Here is a 15,378-nt window from a genome sequence, read left to right as displayed (position 1 = left end):
CCTATGTCAGAGACTGTATATGTGACAGTCTGGTAGGGAATTGAGGAGGCCTGGGGAAGGTGGTGATGGGTTTGCTGAGTGAGAGGAGAAAGCCCTTTCTTTTCCTCAAGAGGTGGCACTCCAGTGCCCGCAGGACAATGGCATCGAACAAAGGCTTCCTAATCTGCCAGTAGGTGGTCTGGTTGGGTCCAACCCTCTTACACCCACTCGATATTCCTTTCCTGAGCCCCACAGATCCAAGTCAGGCCACTGTGTACATTTGTTCTAGAATAATCTTCCCAATGCACATTTCTTTCTCTCTCTCTCTCTCTTTCTTTATTTCTTTTCTCTCTTTCTCTCTTCCCTTTTTTTGTGACAGAGACAAGAGAGAGACAGATAGGACTGACAGACAGGAAATGTGAGAGATGAGAAGCATCAATTCTTTGTTGTGGCTCCTTAGTTGTTCTTTGATTGCTTTCTCATATGTGCCTTGACCTGGGGCTACAGCAGAGCAAGTGACCCCTTGCTCAAGCCAGTGACCCTGTGCTCAAGCTGGTGAGCCTTGCTCAAACCAGATGAGCTCGCACTCAAGCGGCGACCTTGGGGTTTCGAACCTGGGTCCTCTGCATCCCAGTCCGATGCTTTATCCACTGCACCACCATCTGTTCAGGTCCAAGACACATTTCTTAATATTTCCTGCATGAGCCTAAATGTTTTCTCTGGAGGCCTCTCATCCCCTTCTAACTCACTTCTCAATCTGACACTGCAGTTAGCACACTGACAGTGTCCCCACCAGCAATTACTCCAGGACTGGGACTCTGTCTCCATGTCATTCCCTTCACCTGAATTGTTCCCTCACACCTGCTCCTGCAAGAACACCTCCAGATGTTCCCAGCCTGCAGAGCTCTCAGCTTCTCCTGACAGCCAGCAAGAAATGCCAACCTGGGTCCCACCACTGCAGGAAACTCGCTTCTGTCAACAATCAGAATGAGCAAGAAGCAGACTCTTCCCTGGATCCCCCAGAAAGGAACCCAGCCTGCAGACCCCCTGATTCTAGCTCAGCAGGAGCCATGTTGGACTTCTAACCTAAAGAAATATAAGGTAATATATTTGTGCTGTATTAGCCATCAAATTTGTGATTATTTATTACAGCAGCAGCAATACAATACTAACACCGTAAGGATTTTGTGAAAATGTTACAAGACAGTAAACTGTGAAACTGTGCTGAGTAAATTGTGGGAGCTGAAAACCTAGAAGTAGCTTAGCTGAAGAGTGAAGAATACTAACAAACTCCTTCAACAAATATAACTTCACAGCCACATGCCCAGTGGAGGGAACAGAATGGGAGACGATCCTAGTGATGAGGAGGAAGAGTGCCTTCTCCCCAGAACCCAACAGTTAAAAGGAGCGTTAGGGCCCTAGCTAGGTAGCTCAATGGTTGAGAGCATTGTTCCAATATGCCAAGGTTGATACCCCCAAGATATGGATTCGGTGAACGCATAAGTGGGACAACAAATCTCTCTCTCCAGTCCTCTCTCTTCTCTCTCTCTGAAATCAATAATAAGATGAAATTTAAAAAATAAAAGGAACCTTTGGTAACATCAATGGGGGAATGTCCTTTTCCTTAATATGGATTCCTCAACGTGATAAAAAATTTCACTAAACGTCACCTAGCACCGTTCTGTCCTTCAAATTCAGGATGCTTCATCTTTGTAATCACAGGTCACATTGCTGGTCACTGAGAATGCATTCTCTGGACAAAGACATCCTGCAGAGCTAGCTAGTGAAGGGGTGGACCATGGCTCTGACAGTCGACCTTGAAGGATCCCAGTAGGGTGTGGCATTCATAGTCACCTACAGTGACCTCTACCCTTGGTGCCCTGGGAAGGAAACCTCAGGGCTTCACAGGACCCTGCCCAGGAAGAACAATTGGCTGCAAAGGAACAGACTATAGGGAGAGGGCAGAGGTCAAGCATCTCCCAGCAACAGTACTTTCTGTGTGATTTATATGTCACTTAAAATGAGGCTTAGTGAGTGAAATTCCCGTGAAGCATTCAGCACCACACTCACTACATTCTAAGTTGTCTATAAATACTAACTATGGTTGTTAGAAGTTGGCTGAGTCACCTTTGGAAAGTTACCTCACCTCTTGCACCCTAGTCTCCTCCGTCATGTGGAAAAACTGAATTAATATTAGTGAAGTGGTTCACTCAGTGTCGTTTCAGTAAGTACTTTATTGTTGTGACATTTTGCTGTTAGAGTCTCAGCTCCAGGCTGGGCAGGGAGGGCAGAGTTATTTCAGCCTGAGGGTCCTCATTTGCATCAGCTGAGCCAGCCTCATTGGGGTCTTCAGGGGAGGGTCAGTCACTTGGTCAAACACAAGCGAACTCCTCACTTATTACTGCGCTGGGCAAATGGTCAAGGCAGTGGGCTCCAATTCAGAAATCTTAAAAAAAGGCCACACAGGTCCAGAGAAGGAGGTGTGCAGGAAGGTGCAGATGTGCGATCCATCGATGGCATTGTAGAATGAGACCTCTCCCCACTCATAGTCCAGGAAAACCCCCACTCTTTCAGGAGGGTTGACAACTGTCAGTTTGGTCCTGAGGTCTGTGAGAGCCTGGTAGACATGCCCATTATATAGCTCCATTGTCCAGAATCCATTCTCGGGTTTTATTTCAACATAACATTTTCTCTCCACATTCTCCCTACACACCCCAACTTGCCACTGCTTCCTGTCCCCCACCTCCACCTCCCAGAAATGTCTCCCCGACGTGAAGCTCTCAGAGCCCAGCACGCTGCAATGCCAGAAAAATCTTTTGGGGTTGTATGGGATTATCTGGCGTGTGTCTGCCCGCTGCAGGCTCCTCTGGTCCTCAGAAATGCGGAGGAGAAGGTGAGCGGTGTCCGGATCCAGAAGCACATCCGCTGCAGGGGGTTCGGGTGGGGTGGTGTCAGTCATGGCAGCCGGACCCCAGACACTCAGCCCTCATGGCCTGGGTCTGGCTGAGGAGGCCCGAGAGCAGAGCCCGGGGTCCCCAGCCGGCCCTGAATGCTGCCCTCAGCAATGCCCTGAGAAAGACGGGTCTTGTGTTCAGTGAAGAAGGGGTGGGGGGTGAGGAGGGCTGGGATCCATCCAGTCTGCCATCTGGGCTGGCGCCTTCCTTCTGCCTTTTCCGGTTCCCTCCCCACAGAGGCGGATATAACAGCAGGCACACCAGGAACGCACCCTGGGCCCGGACTTCTGAAGGGATCGCAAAACCCCAATTTCTAGGCTGCATACTGTACACATCCTGCGCTGCATAGACCAGTGCCCAGGGTCTCAACCGCCTCTGCCTCCCCCACAGGACTGTGCCCACCTGTGCTGCAGAGTATCAGGGACTCACATTTCAGCCCTTGCTCCCTCCTGAGCTGGGTGACTTCCTTTCTGCAAAAACTCTTGTTTACAGACACAAGCTACATACTAGCTTGAGTCTCAATTTCACATTTGTAAAACAAGAGTAAAAATACTAACCTCTAGGGTAGAATGAAACAAACTGTGGTATATTTAGCATGTAGGAAGGGCCTGTTGTGATAATAGATTTATGTCTCTTCTGTGATTGGGGCCACCCAGGGGCTCTGTGAACTCTCATGCCTTCTCCTCACTTGTACCCACCCTCTCAGCCCCTGAAATCAGTCCTCTGAGGACAGCATCCCTGGGCTCCCTCGCCTCTGGTACTGGCTGGGTTTGGCCAAGGGAGGTACTATTTGAAGACAGGAAGGAGAAAGGAAAGAGGCCCAGCACTGACTCCCCCACTTCCTCCACTGGAGATGCTCTAACAGAGCCTGACTCCTCTCAGGCAGCCTCTCCCTGAGCTCCAGCTTCCTCTGGGCTCCAGTGACTGCTCCCTGTCCCTCCCCCTTCAGCCTAGGGGTGGTGACAGCTCCCACTGTGGGAATCCTGGGGCACCATTCATCCTTGCTGGTTTCCTTTAATGACACCCCTGCCTCTGGAAGTACTTCCTTCTCTATCCTTCCTCCATCACTGTTCAGATGTGGCTGTGAACACACCGACTGCATCTAGTGTCACTGATTTCCTTCATCTTTTCATGCTGTGACCTTTGATCTACTTCACTCTCCTCAACAAGCACACCAAAGCCTGCTAGGTAGTGATTATGTGTTTTCCTTAAATATGGTCCTAAACCTTTTTGTGAGTAACAGAATTACATGACAACAGAGTTCAATACCAAACTAGTGATAGTGTCAATTAAAAAAAATCATCCACCACTCAACAGCCAGGAGGTATGGCCTGGTGCTACCACATTCTCTGTCTTTGTCCTGTCAATCATTAGTACCTAAATTATACTACAAAAAATAGTGCTGTATCAGGTCTGTTAGTGGTGAATAATCTGTGCAGATTACTGGGTTATCTGTCCACTGTGACCCTACACCCCTGTGAGTAAATTACATTGTTGTTAGGCCTTAAGATACCTTCTCATTACTGTCAGACAAACACCCATTTTGAACAGGTCATCTCTTTTCTGTAGGTGTTTTCGACAATATGCATTCATTAAATTACTTAGTCTTTACCTCAGCCTTCACATAGTAGGAATTACTACTATCATCTAAAGTGAGGACACTGAAGCTCAGAAACACTGTGTAACCTGAGGACACACAGGGGCAGGAGGGGCAGACACTGGTCAGGTCCCATCCTGACTCTCCCTGTAGCCCCTTCCCCCAGCTGCACCCCTCACGCCTCTTCCTTCCCACAAGGACCTGTGGAGCCCAGGTCAGGACTTGTCTCTGGTTCTCTGGGTTCTCGACAGAAGGTGGACACACCTTTGAGACCAGCACCTCAAGTCACCCACCCAGAACCTGACCAGTCAAAAATTAGAGAAGAAAAGGTGAGCAGGGTCCCTTAGTTGTTGTCCTGGGGAACATACAGTGACTCACTCACCAGGTTGGAAGAGGGCCATCTTCCACTCTGAAAGGAAGGAGACACAGACAAGGAAAGGTCATCATTTCTGTTCTTCCCCCACCACCCCCCTCACTAAGCCTCTTCTCCCAACTCTCCTCAGTCTCTTCCAACATCCGGTTTCCTGCATCTACAGCTCTGCGGCTCAGGCAGAAACCTCTCTGCATGTTGGGCTTCTCTTCATCACACTGGAGCTGCAGGCGACATGGCCGTGCTGAACCCAGGTGTGTGGGCATCTGTGTCAGCAGGGTGAGGGGACACTGTATGTGGAAGGTCCTCTCTGAGTGTCCAGAAAGGAGGGATGGGCCTCTGAGCTGGATCTGATCATTCCTCACCAGCAGAGAGAGGGTTTAAATGCTTTGTACACAGAGAACATCAGAGTCACTCACCAGCATAGTCCTGAGACTTTTCACCTGCAAGAGGAAACAGCAGAGAGTCACCTGAACTGTCATTTCCAGGTCCTTTCCTTTCTCTTCCTCTTGCACCCATCTGATTTTTCTTTTGACCCTCCCCCCCTTCCTGCCTCTCCCTCTGCCTGTTCAGTTCTCTGCTCCCCCCTCTTTAAATCAACTGCATCTAGTGACCCTGCAGGCACCCTGCACGAGCTGTCCCAGCTGTCACTGCAGATCTGTGTGTACCTGTCTGCACAGCAGTCACCCTTGTCTGCGCCTTCACTTTCCAAAGTTTCTGTTACCTTCAACAGCAGTCGGAAAATATCAAGTGGGAACTTTCAGAAAGATACAATTCATAAGATTTAAATAACACCATCTGTGTAGCATGATGACATCTCGTGCTGTGGGCTCCGATCTGCAATCTGCCATTTTGCAAACCAACCCTCGGTCTGGCTAGCCCACCCTGTGCACCTCCTACCCCTTTAGCACCGTCAGAGCCATCTCCATGCCAGATCCACGTGACAGTAGCACAGTGTTTGTGCTCAATTCACCGTTATTTTACTTAATAACGGCCTCAAAGCATAAGAGTCGTGATGCTGGGAAGGTGCATGTGCCAAGAAGCATTCCTTTAGTGAAAAGGCAAAGGCCTAGTGTGCACAGCGGCTGCCACTCTCCGTGGTTTCAGGAACCCACTGGGCTTCTTGGAACGCATCCCCCTTGGAGGAGGGGTGACTACCTTACTCCTGTCCCTGGACATACCTGGGAATAGGCTCACCCTGTGCATACATACATGTGTGTATATGTGTGCTAGAATCTCAATCTGTATTATTTCCTGCCGATTTCTGAAAAGAATTAAACAACTTTTTCAGATACTCTTTGTTTAGCAATTATGATTAATTTGTGAAAACTAACAATGTAGCCACTCCTCTCTCTCTCTCTCTCTCTCTCTCTCTCTCTCTCTTTCTCTCTTTAGTGGGACAGATTATGAGATGTACTGTGAGACAGACTCCCACATGCCTTCTCAACTGGGATCCACCTGGGATCCACCCAGCAACCCCCCTGTGAGGCAGAAGCTCCAATCAGCTGAGCTATCCTCAGCGCCTGAAGCCAGTGCTGGAACCAATCAAGACACCAGCTGCAGGAGGGAAAGAGCAAGAGAAGACAGGGAGGGGCAGAGAGCAGATGGTTGCTTTTCATGTGCGCCCTGAGCAGGGAATCCAACCCTGGACGTCCGCTAGCTGCGTGAAACCACTGGCCAGGACACCACTCTTCTTCTTAAGAGACACTTCTCTGTCCTCTGGTTTCTTCTCAGCAGACTACAGACTGTGTAAAGCCACCAGGGAGGGGAGGACCTCACACACTGAGTCCACCTCCCCCGCCCCTGTCCTTTCCTGGGTCCCCTGGATGTCCCGGTGCGAGCGGCCCCTGGTGGAGACTGAAGCCCCTTCTCCATTGAGAAAACCCCTGCCCGGCTGCCCCATCAGCGTCCTTATCTCCCCCAGCCCCGGGCGGTTAGGGGTGAGGGAAGGGCGGGATCATATCCGAGCAGAGAGTCTGAGACGAGGGTCCGGGACACTCACGCGGCAGGTACTGGATCCTCCTCCACTCTGCGGGGAACAAGTAAGGAGTCGGTGACGCGCGTGACGCAGGGGTCCCGGGACGCGCGGGGCGGGGACCGGTACTTACTGAGTTCGCGCTGCAGCTCCTCTGGAAATAAGCAGAAAAAAGTCCCATCACGGGGATGGAGGGGGGACGGGCGCGGTGGGTGCGCGGGCTCGGTGGGTGCGCGGGCTGGGCGGGGCGGTCGCGCTCCTGCAGCCGGGACTCACCTTTGGCGCTTCGCTCCCGCTCCTTCTCCGTGGGCAGGGTCTTGCTTTTCTTCTGCTGTCGCCACAGGAAGAACCCCGCCGCCGCCAGGAGCCCCAGCAGAGCCGGTAGGGTCACCGCTAAGGCCACCACCCAGGGCCACGCGTTCCAGAAGAGGGGACCTGAGCAGGGATAGCGTCAGCCACTGACCTGGCGGTCGCGGGGTGTCTCGGGACAGAAAGTGATCATTCTCTATCTAAAGTGCCCTGAACTCTCACTGTCACATGACACTATTGCCTTGAAGTGTCTGCCTCTCACATGAGAATAGTCTGAATATCAAAAACTATGTATCAAGTCTCCTCTCCACTCCCTCCACCCCCTACACCATCAATTACTTCTCATTAGTCAGTTTTATACGTGATTAAGCATCTGAACTTGCAGCTGGAGGGCCTCGGTGCAAAATCTGGGTCATCTGCTTGGCTAGCAGGTGACCTGTAACTAATGCCTTCACCATTCTGTTCCGGGTGTCCCAACAGGTAAAAGGGTTATATGAATGCTTATAAAGTGCCGGACACATAGCGAGTGCCATGCAAGTGATCATTCCATTTTAAAAGTAGAGAAATATATTCTTATTTTCTTTTGTTTACACCAAGTCGGCACTCTACACCAGCTGGTCTGGCGCTTGCTCTCTCTGTTCGGTGTCTTGGGGACCGTCCATGTCAGCACAGAGAGACGTCTGCGTTTCCTCTCACAGTGTAACCCTCCACTGCGTACAAGTCCCTCACTTGAGGGCACAGCACAGTCCTGAACTTTGTATTATTATAACTAATGGTGTGAGAAATTACGTTTTACTATGGTCATTTCAGATAAATGCAATCTGATCTGTCAGATTAATTTCCAGAACTGGAATTTTGGATCAATACATAAATACATACTTTGGATAAAGATTAATGTATTGTTCTCAATAGAAGTATAGCCAAGATATACCAAAAAAAAAATCAAATTATAACAAGAAGCGTCTAAAAGTGACTGTCTCCTCACAATCCTGCCATCAGAATGTATTGTAAACCACCTTGTTTTGTTTTGCTTTCTTGCCCATCTCTCAAGTGGAAAACGTCACAACTTAGGGAGATTGGACATCCTTTCAGGATATAATTCCTTGCTGTGAATTGACAATTCATGTTTTTTGCTTATTTTTCTACTAGGTTCTTTTATATTTTAAGAAGATTAGCACTTTCTCTAGGATATAGGTTGTAAATATTTTCTCTCCATATTGCTGTATTTTTGCTAATCTTCACTATTTTCCCACAATTCCCATTGTCTGTCACAGTCTGTGGCATGCACAAAAAGCTCAGAAGATGGACCCTGGCTGGTTGGCTCAGTGGTAGAGCATCGGCCTGGCGTGCAGAAGTCCCGGGTTCGATTCCTGGCCAGGGCACATAGGAGAAGCGCCCATTTGCTTCTCCACCCCTCCCACTCTTCTTCCTCTCTGTCTCTCTCTTCCCCTCCCGCAGCCGAGGCTCCATTGGAGCAAAGATGGCCGGGGTGCTGGGGATGGCTCCTTGGCCTCTGCCCTGGTGGGCGAGCCGGGTGGTTCCCGGTCGGGCGCATGCGGGAGTCTGACTGTCTCTCCCCGTTTCCAGCTTCCGAAAAAAAGAAAAAGCTCAGAAGATGTCTGTGACATGAACAGCTTTATGGGGGAAAGAAGCACCCAGGTCCTTGCTCTGTGCCTTATGTCCACTGCAAAGACTCAAGTCAGCAGCAGAGAGTCAGTGCCTTCCCCCAGGGGCCACAGCTAAGCACAGGGTAGTGGCAGGGCACTCACCTGCAATGGAAACCCTGGCTGTCTTTTCCTGGCTGAGCAGGGGGTTTCTGAAGATACAGGAGATCCCCCTCCCAAAGTCGCTTTCCACGGTCACAGATGCTGAGGCTGCATATAGACCCAGGCTGTCTGCAGTCACAGGTGCTGCCACAGAGGACAAGCTCTGTCCCCTGTCATCTCTCCACTCGATGTGGGGCTGCGGATACCAGCCTGCAGACGTGCACTCCAGACTGATCCCTCCACCTTCATAACCTTTCATTTCAATGTGAAGATCAGAGCCCAGTGCTGTGGAAGGAAAAGTGAGCTTGAATTACGGGGAGTCCTCTATACTGCTGAGGGTCTCCTCGGTAATGGAGGGCACACTCACACCAGAGAACTCCAACTGGGTTCCACTGAGGAGATGTTTACAGACGTGTGCTGTGCAGGAGGGACTGTTCCATGATGTGACCACTGTCTGAACATCACTGGACCCTTGTGCTGGATTTAGCTAGATATTAGCCAAAACAGAGATTGCTTCCCCTGCGTCCCCTTAGAGACCACTGAACCCTTTCCCCTTCCCCATGCCCCAGACAAGCCAGTTCCCGAAAGAAGTCCTCATCCTGTGCTAGGTAATCATGTAAGTATTTTCCCCTTGCTGGGTGTTTTCCCAGTATGCCTGTCTACCCTTCTCTGTCCTGTAGAAGCCTTTGCCTTTGCCATGTGGTGGGGAGGGCATGCACCTTGTCTTGCCTCTGTCCTAGTTGTGCATTGTATGTAAATCCACATGGTAAACTCTTGATGGAGTTAATGCTAGAGTAGCCAACCATTTTTTCACATCTCTGGACCCAGGAAATTTTTATAACGTGGTTGTAGAGAAGGGAAAATAACTACATGAGAGAGAACTGACCTAAGGCAGGTACAATGGAGCTGTAACCACTGTCCCTAAACCTTTAAACCCCAGGTGAGGTGGATGGCAGCCGTACAGGGAAGGCTTTCTTGAGAGGAACTGTGGTCTTCAGGAAAGGACTGTAGATGGTTGAGGAGATCCTGCAATGATAGAGCTAGGACTTCCCGCACCACATTTTGTCCTCTCCTAGGCTCCCCATTGACCAGCCCCAGCAGAAGCCACAAGGTAAGGTTGTGTCCTGAGAATGAAAAATGAAGCCCTGACATCTGAACAGGAGATAGTTCATCTAAAGCAGCATCAGACAAGAGCACTTTGTCACTGTGATGAATTAGGAGAAGGTCGGGACACTCAACAATCTGGGAACAGAGAAAAACATGACCAGTGTCCAGACCACAGCAGCAACCAAACCTCCCCTGTCTGGACTGTGAGTGACCCGTTTCACCCCTGCACCATTCTCATAGCATCCAATCCAGAGCAAAGCCTTATATAAAGCCTCCCGATATCCCCTAACAGTCCAAGTGTTATGCTAAGGCTTCCTGACATCACCTGAGACAGCCATGGTTTCCACATGAGTGTGCTCTCTCTCAGAGCAGTAAGTACCTAACACCATTCGTTCAACTACAAGTTGGAGGACATGGGCAGCCCAGGTGATGTCCATGCAGGTCAGTCTCCTGGGCCCACAGCTCGTGCACCTGGAGAAACCATGGCCACTGCCTGGAACTCAGCGGAACCCAAATATCTGTGACTCCCACTGAGGGAGGTTTTTCCACTGTTTTTATCCCTGATTACCACGTCCTTGCTGAGGCCCTGGTGGCCGCCATGAGGAAATTCCTCACCTGACACAGAATAGATTTTCCCTGAAGGACAACCTCTGTCTGTCAAGGTCCTCAGAGAGGCAGAGTTAGAAGGCAGAGGAAACAGGAGCTGGTGAGTAGCCAGGAGTGCTCTGAGGTGGGTGTGGAGACTGTGCCCCAGGCCCCACAGAAGAATAACAAGAACAGATCTGAGGCTCACCTGCAACCTTCAGCTCCACCAGGGCTTTGTCATAGAAGTCTCCATCTTGGAAATAACACTGGTATTCTCCGCTGTCAGAGAGAGTGATGTTGTGAATCCAGAGAGCAGCCATCCCCTCAGTGATGTCCTCTTTTAAAATCGAAGTTCTCCCTTGATACTCTGCTGCCTGTGTTTCTTCCTTCCCATGTGCATACGTGAGCACCACCTGCCAGGGGCTGGGTCTCACCCACATCAGCTCCATGTCCTCAGCGTTCATCTTTGGGGACAGGTGACAGGGCAGCTCAGCATCTTCACCCACCACGGCCAGGATGGGGTCAGCAGGTCCAACCACAGTAAACTGAGCTGCTCAAAAGAAGGGGGTTCTTCATCAGTGAAAGTGGGGACCAGAGGATAAGGAGGTGTCCAAGGCAAGGAGCATGAAGTAACAAGCACCTGGAAGGGCCCTCAATCCCAGCAGGAGTACCATCTGGATGGACCTTCCTGGGATGGGGAAAAGTCCCAGGTTCTGACTTGACACTAGGTCACTGTACCAGAGACACACTCAGAACCGGTCCTACCTGAACAGGTGGTGAGCAGTTGGGCCAAGACGAAACAGACATGGAGGGCAGTCAGGTGGAAGGCCAAGGACCTCTCCATTTTTACCTGTTGTGTAGACAGAGAGAGACCAAAGGAGATGGGTAGAAATGATGATCTGGAAAATCATGGAGAATTCCCCACGGACATGTCTGCCTCCCCCTTCCCAGACCAACTCGGGTGCATGTAGATCACTGGTGACCAGAGAGCCTCTTCCGCAAATGTCTGCTTCTGAGTCTCTTAACTTTCATTCCAACGTGGTACACATTCCTAAAATATGTAACGATAAATGGACGCCCCTGAACCCTAGCCATCAGGAAACCCTGGGCTCTACCCTGAGGACGTGGACAGAAGCCTTCACTTACCCACAATTCCCGGGGACAGCCAGCTCCTGCCTCCCCCATCACACTCTGAGGAGCACAGGACCCTCCTCCCTGAGTCCCGGATTCACTGGAGTCCCCACAGTCTATGCTCAGCACACCAGCCAGAGCTTCCTGACTCACTTCCCCTCCCTCCTCCACTCAGCCCTTCCGGGGGCTCCCCTTTCACTCAGAGCAGGAGCTGAAGTCTTTTGTACCCTTTATTTTTATAATCATCTGAATGTTTTAAAATTTAAAAGTTTTCAGAGTGGAGAATATATTTTCACTTATTTTGAGGAGATTTACTGTTTTTATTCCTGAGTATGGACCATTCTATAAATAAATAAATGAATAAAATGAAGAAAACTGAAATAATATATAATGATAATTATATACTTTGTTTCATATGACCATCAATACTTTGGGTATATTCTGGCCACATACATATAACAAATGCCTTGTAATATATTTTATCCCGTGACCTACAAATTCCAATTGCAGGAATTACTCTTAAATAAAATGCCTGGTATTAACCTCAAAATTTATGATTAATGTTCATCAAAATAAGCTTACCATAGCAAAATGTAGACACAGTTTAAAAACCTAAATTGGGTCCTATTTTGTTAAAATTATAAATAAGAACTCTTTGCTAAAAAACATGATTCCTAAACTTACAGCTAACATAATGCTTAATGGTAAAAAGCTGACAGCTCTTCCTCTAAGGTCAGGAATAAGAAAAGAATGCCCACTATCACCACTTCTGTTCAGTACAGTATCAGAAGTCTTAACACCAGCAATCAGATGAGACACAGGAATAAAAAACAGACAATGCATAGAGAGAGAAGTAAAGCTGTCATCATTTGCAGATGACATCATACAGTATATAAAAAAGCCTGAGTACTCCACCAAAAAATGATTGCATCTAATAAATGAATCCATTAACATGGCAGGATACGATATTAGAAACCTGTTGTATTTCCATGCAGCAATAATCAATAATCAGAAGGGGTTTTAAAAATTTCATCAAAAAGCATAAAATACCTAGGAATAAAATTACCAGAAGTGAAAGATCTGTTCTCTGAAAACAAAGGCAATGAAGAAAGAGATCAAAGAGAATGCAAATAAATGGAAGGATATACTGTGCTTATGGATTGGAAAAATTAATGTTGTTAAAATGTCTCTATGGCCTGAAGGGAGATACAGATTCAATGTTACCCCCATTGAAATACCAATGGCCTTCATCCCAAAAGTAGAACAATTAATGGTAAAATTTATATGAACCCCCCCAAAAAAGAAACAAAACAAGAAAAAGTTAAATAGCCAAAGAAATGTTGAGGAAAAAGATAGTTAAAATTTAAAATTTTTAAAATATAATAAAAAACGGAAAGAGAAAAAATAAAAAAAAGTGGAGGTATCATCTTCCTTGATACAAAAAGGCTACACTAAGAAAAACAGCGTGGTGCTGGCATAAAAACAGACACACACTTCAATGAGACCAACTAAAAAGTCCAGAAATAAATCTGCAATATGTGGCCAATTAATCAATGACAAAGGAAGAAAGAGTATGCAATGGGTTAAAGACAGTTTCTTCAAAACAATGGTGGGAAGACTGGACAGGCACATGCAAAGGACTGTAACTGGATCACTTTCTCACACCATATACAAGAATGAATGCAAAATGGGTTAAAGATTTTACTTAATACCTGAAACTGTAAAACTAGAAGGAAACAGAAGCAATGGTCTCTCTGAGATCGCTCTTAGTAATATCTTTTTGGATATGTGTCCTTGGGCAAAGGCAACAAAGAAAAATAAACAAATAGGACCAAATCAAACTAAAATGCTTGTGCAAAATAAAGAGACAACCTACTGAATGAATAAACCATCCAACAAGAGGTAAATATTGGTAATTTGTAAGGAACTCATGCAACTTAATATAAAAACACCAACAATGTGATTTTAAAAATGGGCAGAGGCCTGAACAAGCATTTCTCTAAAGAGGAGGTGCAGAGACCAACAGACAATGAACTGAAAACCTCTCTGTGGTCAGACAATGTGCTGTTTATCCATTCTCCATGTTGGTCCAGATTTTCCTATATTACAAAATAACTCTGTAATGAACATATTTACATATAGATCTTTAAGACACACCCCTCTCTTTTAGAATCCCTTGGAATACATTCCCAGAAAGGACAGGAGAGACTATAAGAGGACTTTGCTCTTTTTTTTCTTTTCTTTTCTTTATTTTTCTTCTCTTCTCTTTTCTTTCCTTGTTTATTCCTTCCTTCCTTTCTTCTTTTCCAACTGACAGGAGGGGAGACAAAGAGACAGACTCTCACATATGCCCTGGTCGGGATTCACCCAGCAACAGCCTGTCTGTGGCTAATGGTCTGCTCATCTGGGAACATGCTCACAATTAAGCTATTTCTAGTGTTTGAGGTGGAGGCCCCAGGGACCCATCCTCAGTGCCCAGGGCCAATGTGCTCAAACTAGTCAAACCATGGCTGCAGGAGGGAGATAGAGAGAAAGAGAAAGAGTGGGGATGGGAGGGGTGGAAAAGCAGATGGTCTCTTTCTTTGTGCCTTGACCAGGAATTGAATCCAGAATATCCACACGGCAGGCCGATGCTTTATCACTGAGCAAACTGGCCAGAGCTCAGCTCCTTTCTGACCACAGGAAGATCCTAGGAACGTGCAGCTGTGAAGCTCCCTCATTCCGGTTGTCTGTCTCCCACAGATTTCCCAGTGCAGGCACGGCCTTGCCCTGCCTCTGTGGGCACACCTGTGCCCTCGCCTGCCTGTTCACAGCACCACACTCCTCCTCTGGGTGAGGAACGTCCTGCAGGCTCACCAGCTTCTCAGCCTCTCCCCGAAGGGTCCCTGGAGCCCTGCTTTTACCAAGTCCCCCTACTTACCCTTGGCACCCCCAGATGAAAGTCACAGAACAAAGACTCTCAGTAGTTCTCCATTATATTTCAGTTTCTGATCCGGAAGAAAGGGTGAGGGGGAAAGAAAAGCTTGCTCAGGAGGAGAAACAGTGCAAAGTCCGCATTTGAAAGCACTTGATTTCTGATTGGCTTAGAATTCTGTGTCTCATAGTTCGCTGGTGAGAAACCAGTGGGCAAGGTCAGCATGAACAGGGACGCTGTATTGGGTGGTACCAGTGAAGACCAGCTCCAGCCCTGATTCCCACACTCTGTGTCTCCCTGTGTGTTTACCTGTTTGAATCACTCCTGGGTGTGGATGTGTGTGATCAGTATTTTATTATATACCCCTATTTTATGTCTTTTACATCTTAATGCCTCTATCTGCCAAACTAAGCAGATAAGTGAACAGATGTTATGTGTGAGGAGAGGAAGGTGTTTGCTGACATCTCATAGCAGAGCCCCGTGAAAGTAGGAACAGAAAGAAACCAGACCCACCCACCTTCTGTGCCACCTCTGAAATTCAGGTTTTAGGTCAAAAACACAAATATTACAATTTTTAGGTGTCCCAAGGCAGTGCTGCCAAGGACCTATGGGCACGCTTGATATTTCTCAAGGAATTTTTATTTGGAGCGCTGCTGGGAAGGTTCATCCATGCTCCGTGTCTTCTGTCTGC

General features: G+C 48.0%; 1 protein-coding gene across 1 annotated transcript; it reads right to left on the bottom strand.

Annotated features, from left to right (window-relative positions):
- Window positions 1-1,633: 1,633 nt before the first annotated feature.
- Window positions 1,634-14,928, bottom strand: LOC136315678 (butyrophilin subfamily 3 member A1-like). The gene is given in 13 exon segments (XM_066247482.1): window positions 1,634-2,270; window positions 2,273-2,317; window positions 2,320-2,904; window positions 4,913-4,939; window positions 5,320-5,343; window positions 5,794-5,796; window positions 6,903-6,929; window positions 7,009-7,024; window positions 7,111-7,310; window positions 8,954-9,235; window positions 10,851-11,192; window positions 11,408-11,492; window positions 14,694-14,928. Coding segments are annotated over 12 exon segments (1,728 nt in total). The 5' UTR covers window positions 11,487-11,492; window positions 14,694-14,928; the 3' UTR covers window positions 1,634-2,172.
- Window positions 14,929-15,378: the final 450 nt, after the last annotated feature.

This window comes from Saccopteryx bilineata, chromosome 11 (assembly GCF_036850765.1).
Source record: "Saccopteryx bilineata isolate mSacBil1 chromosome 11, mSacBil1_pri_phased_curated, whole genome shotgun sequence".
Taxonomy (NCBI): Eukaryota; Metazoa; Chordata; class Mammalia; order Chiroptera; family Emballonuridae; genus Saccopteryx; species Saccopteryx bilineata.
Note: the sequence above shows the minus strand (reverse complement) of the source record. Positions and strands in the feature narration are given on the sequence as shown.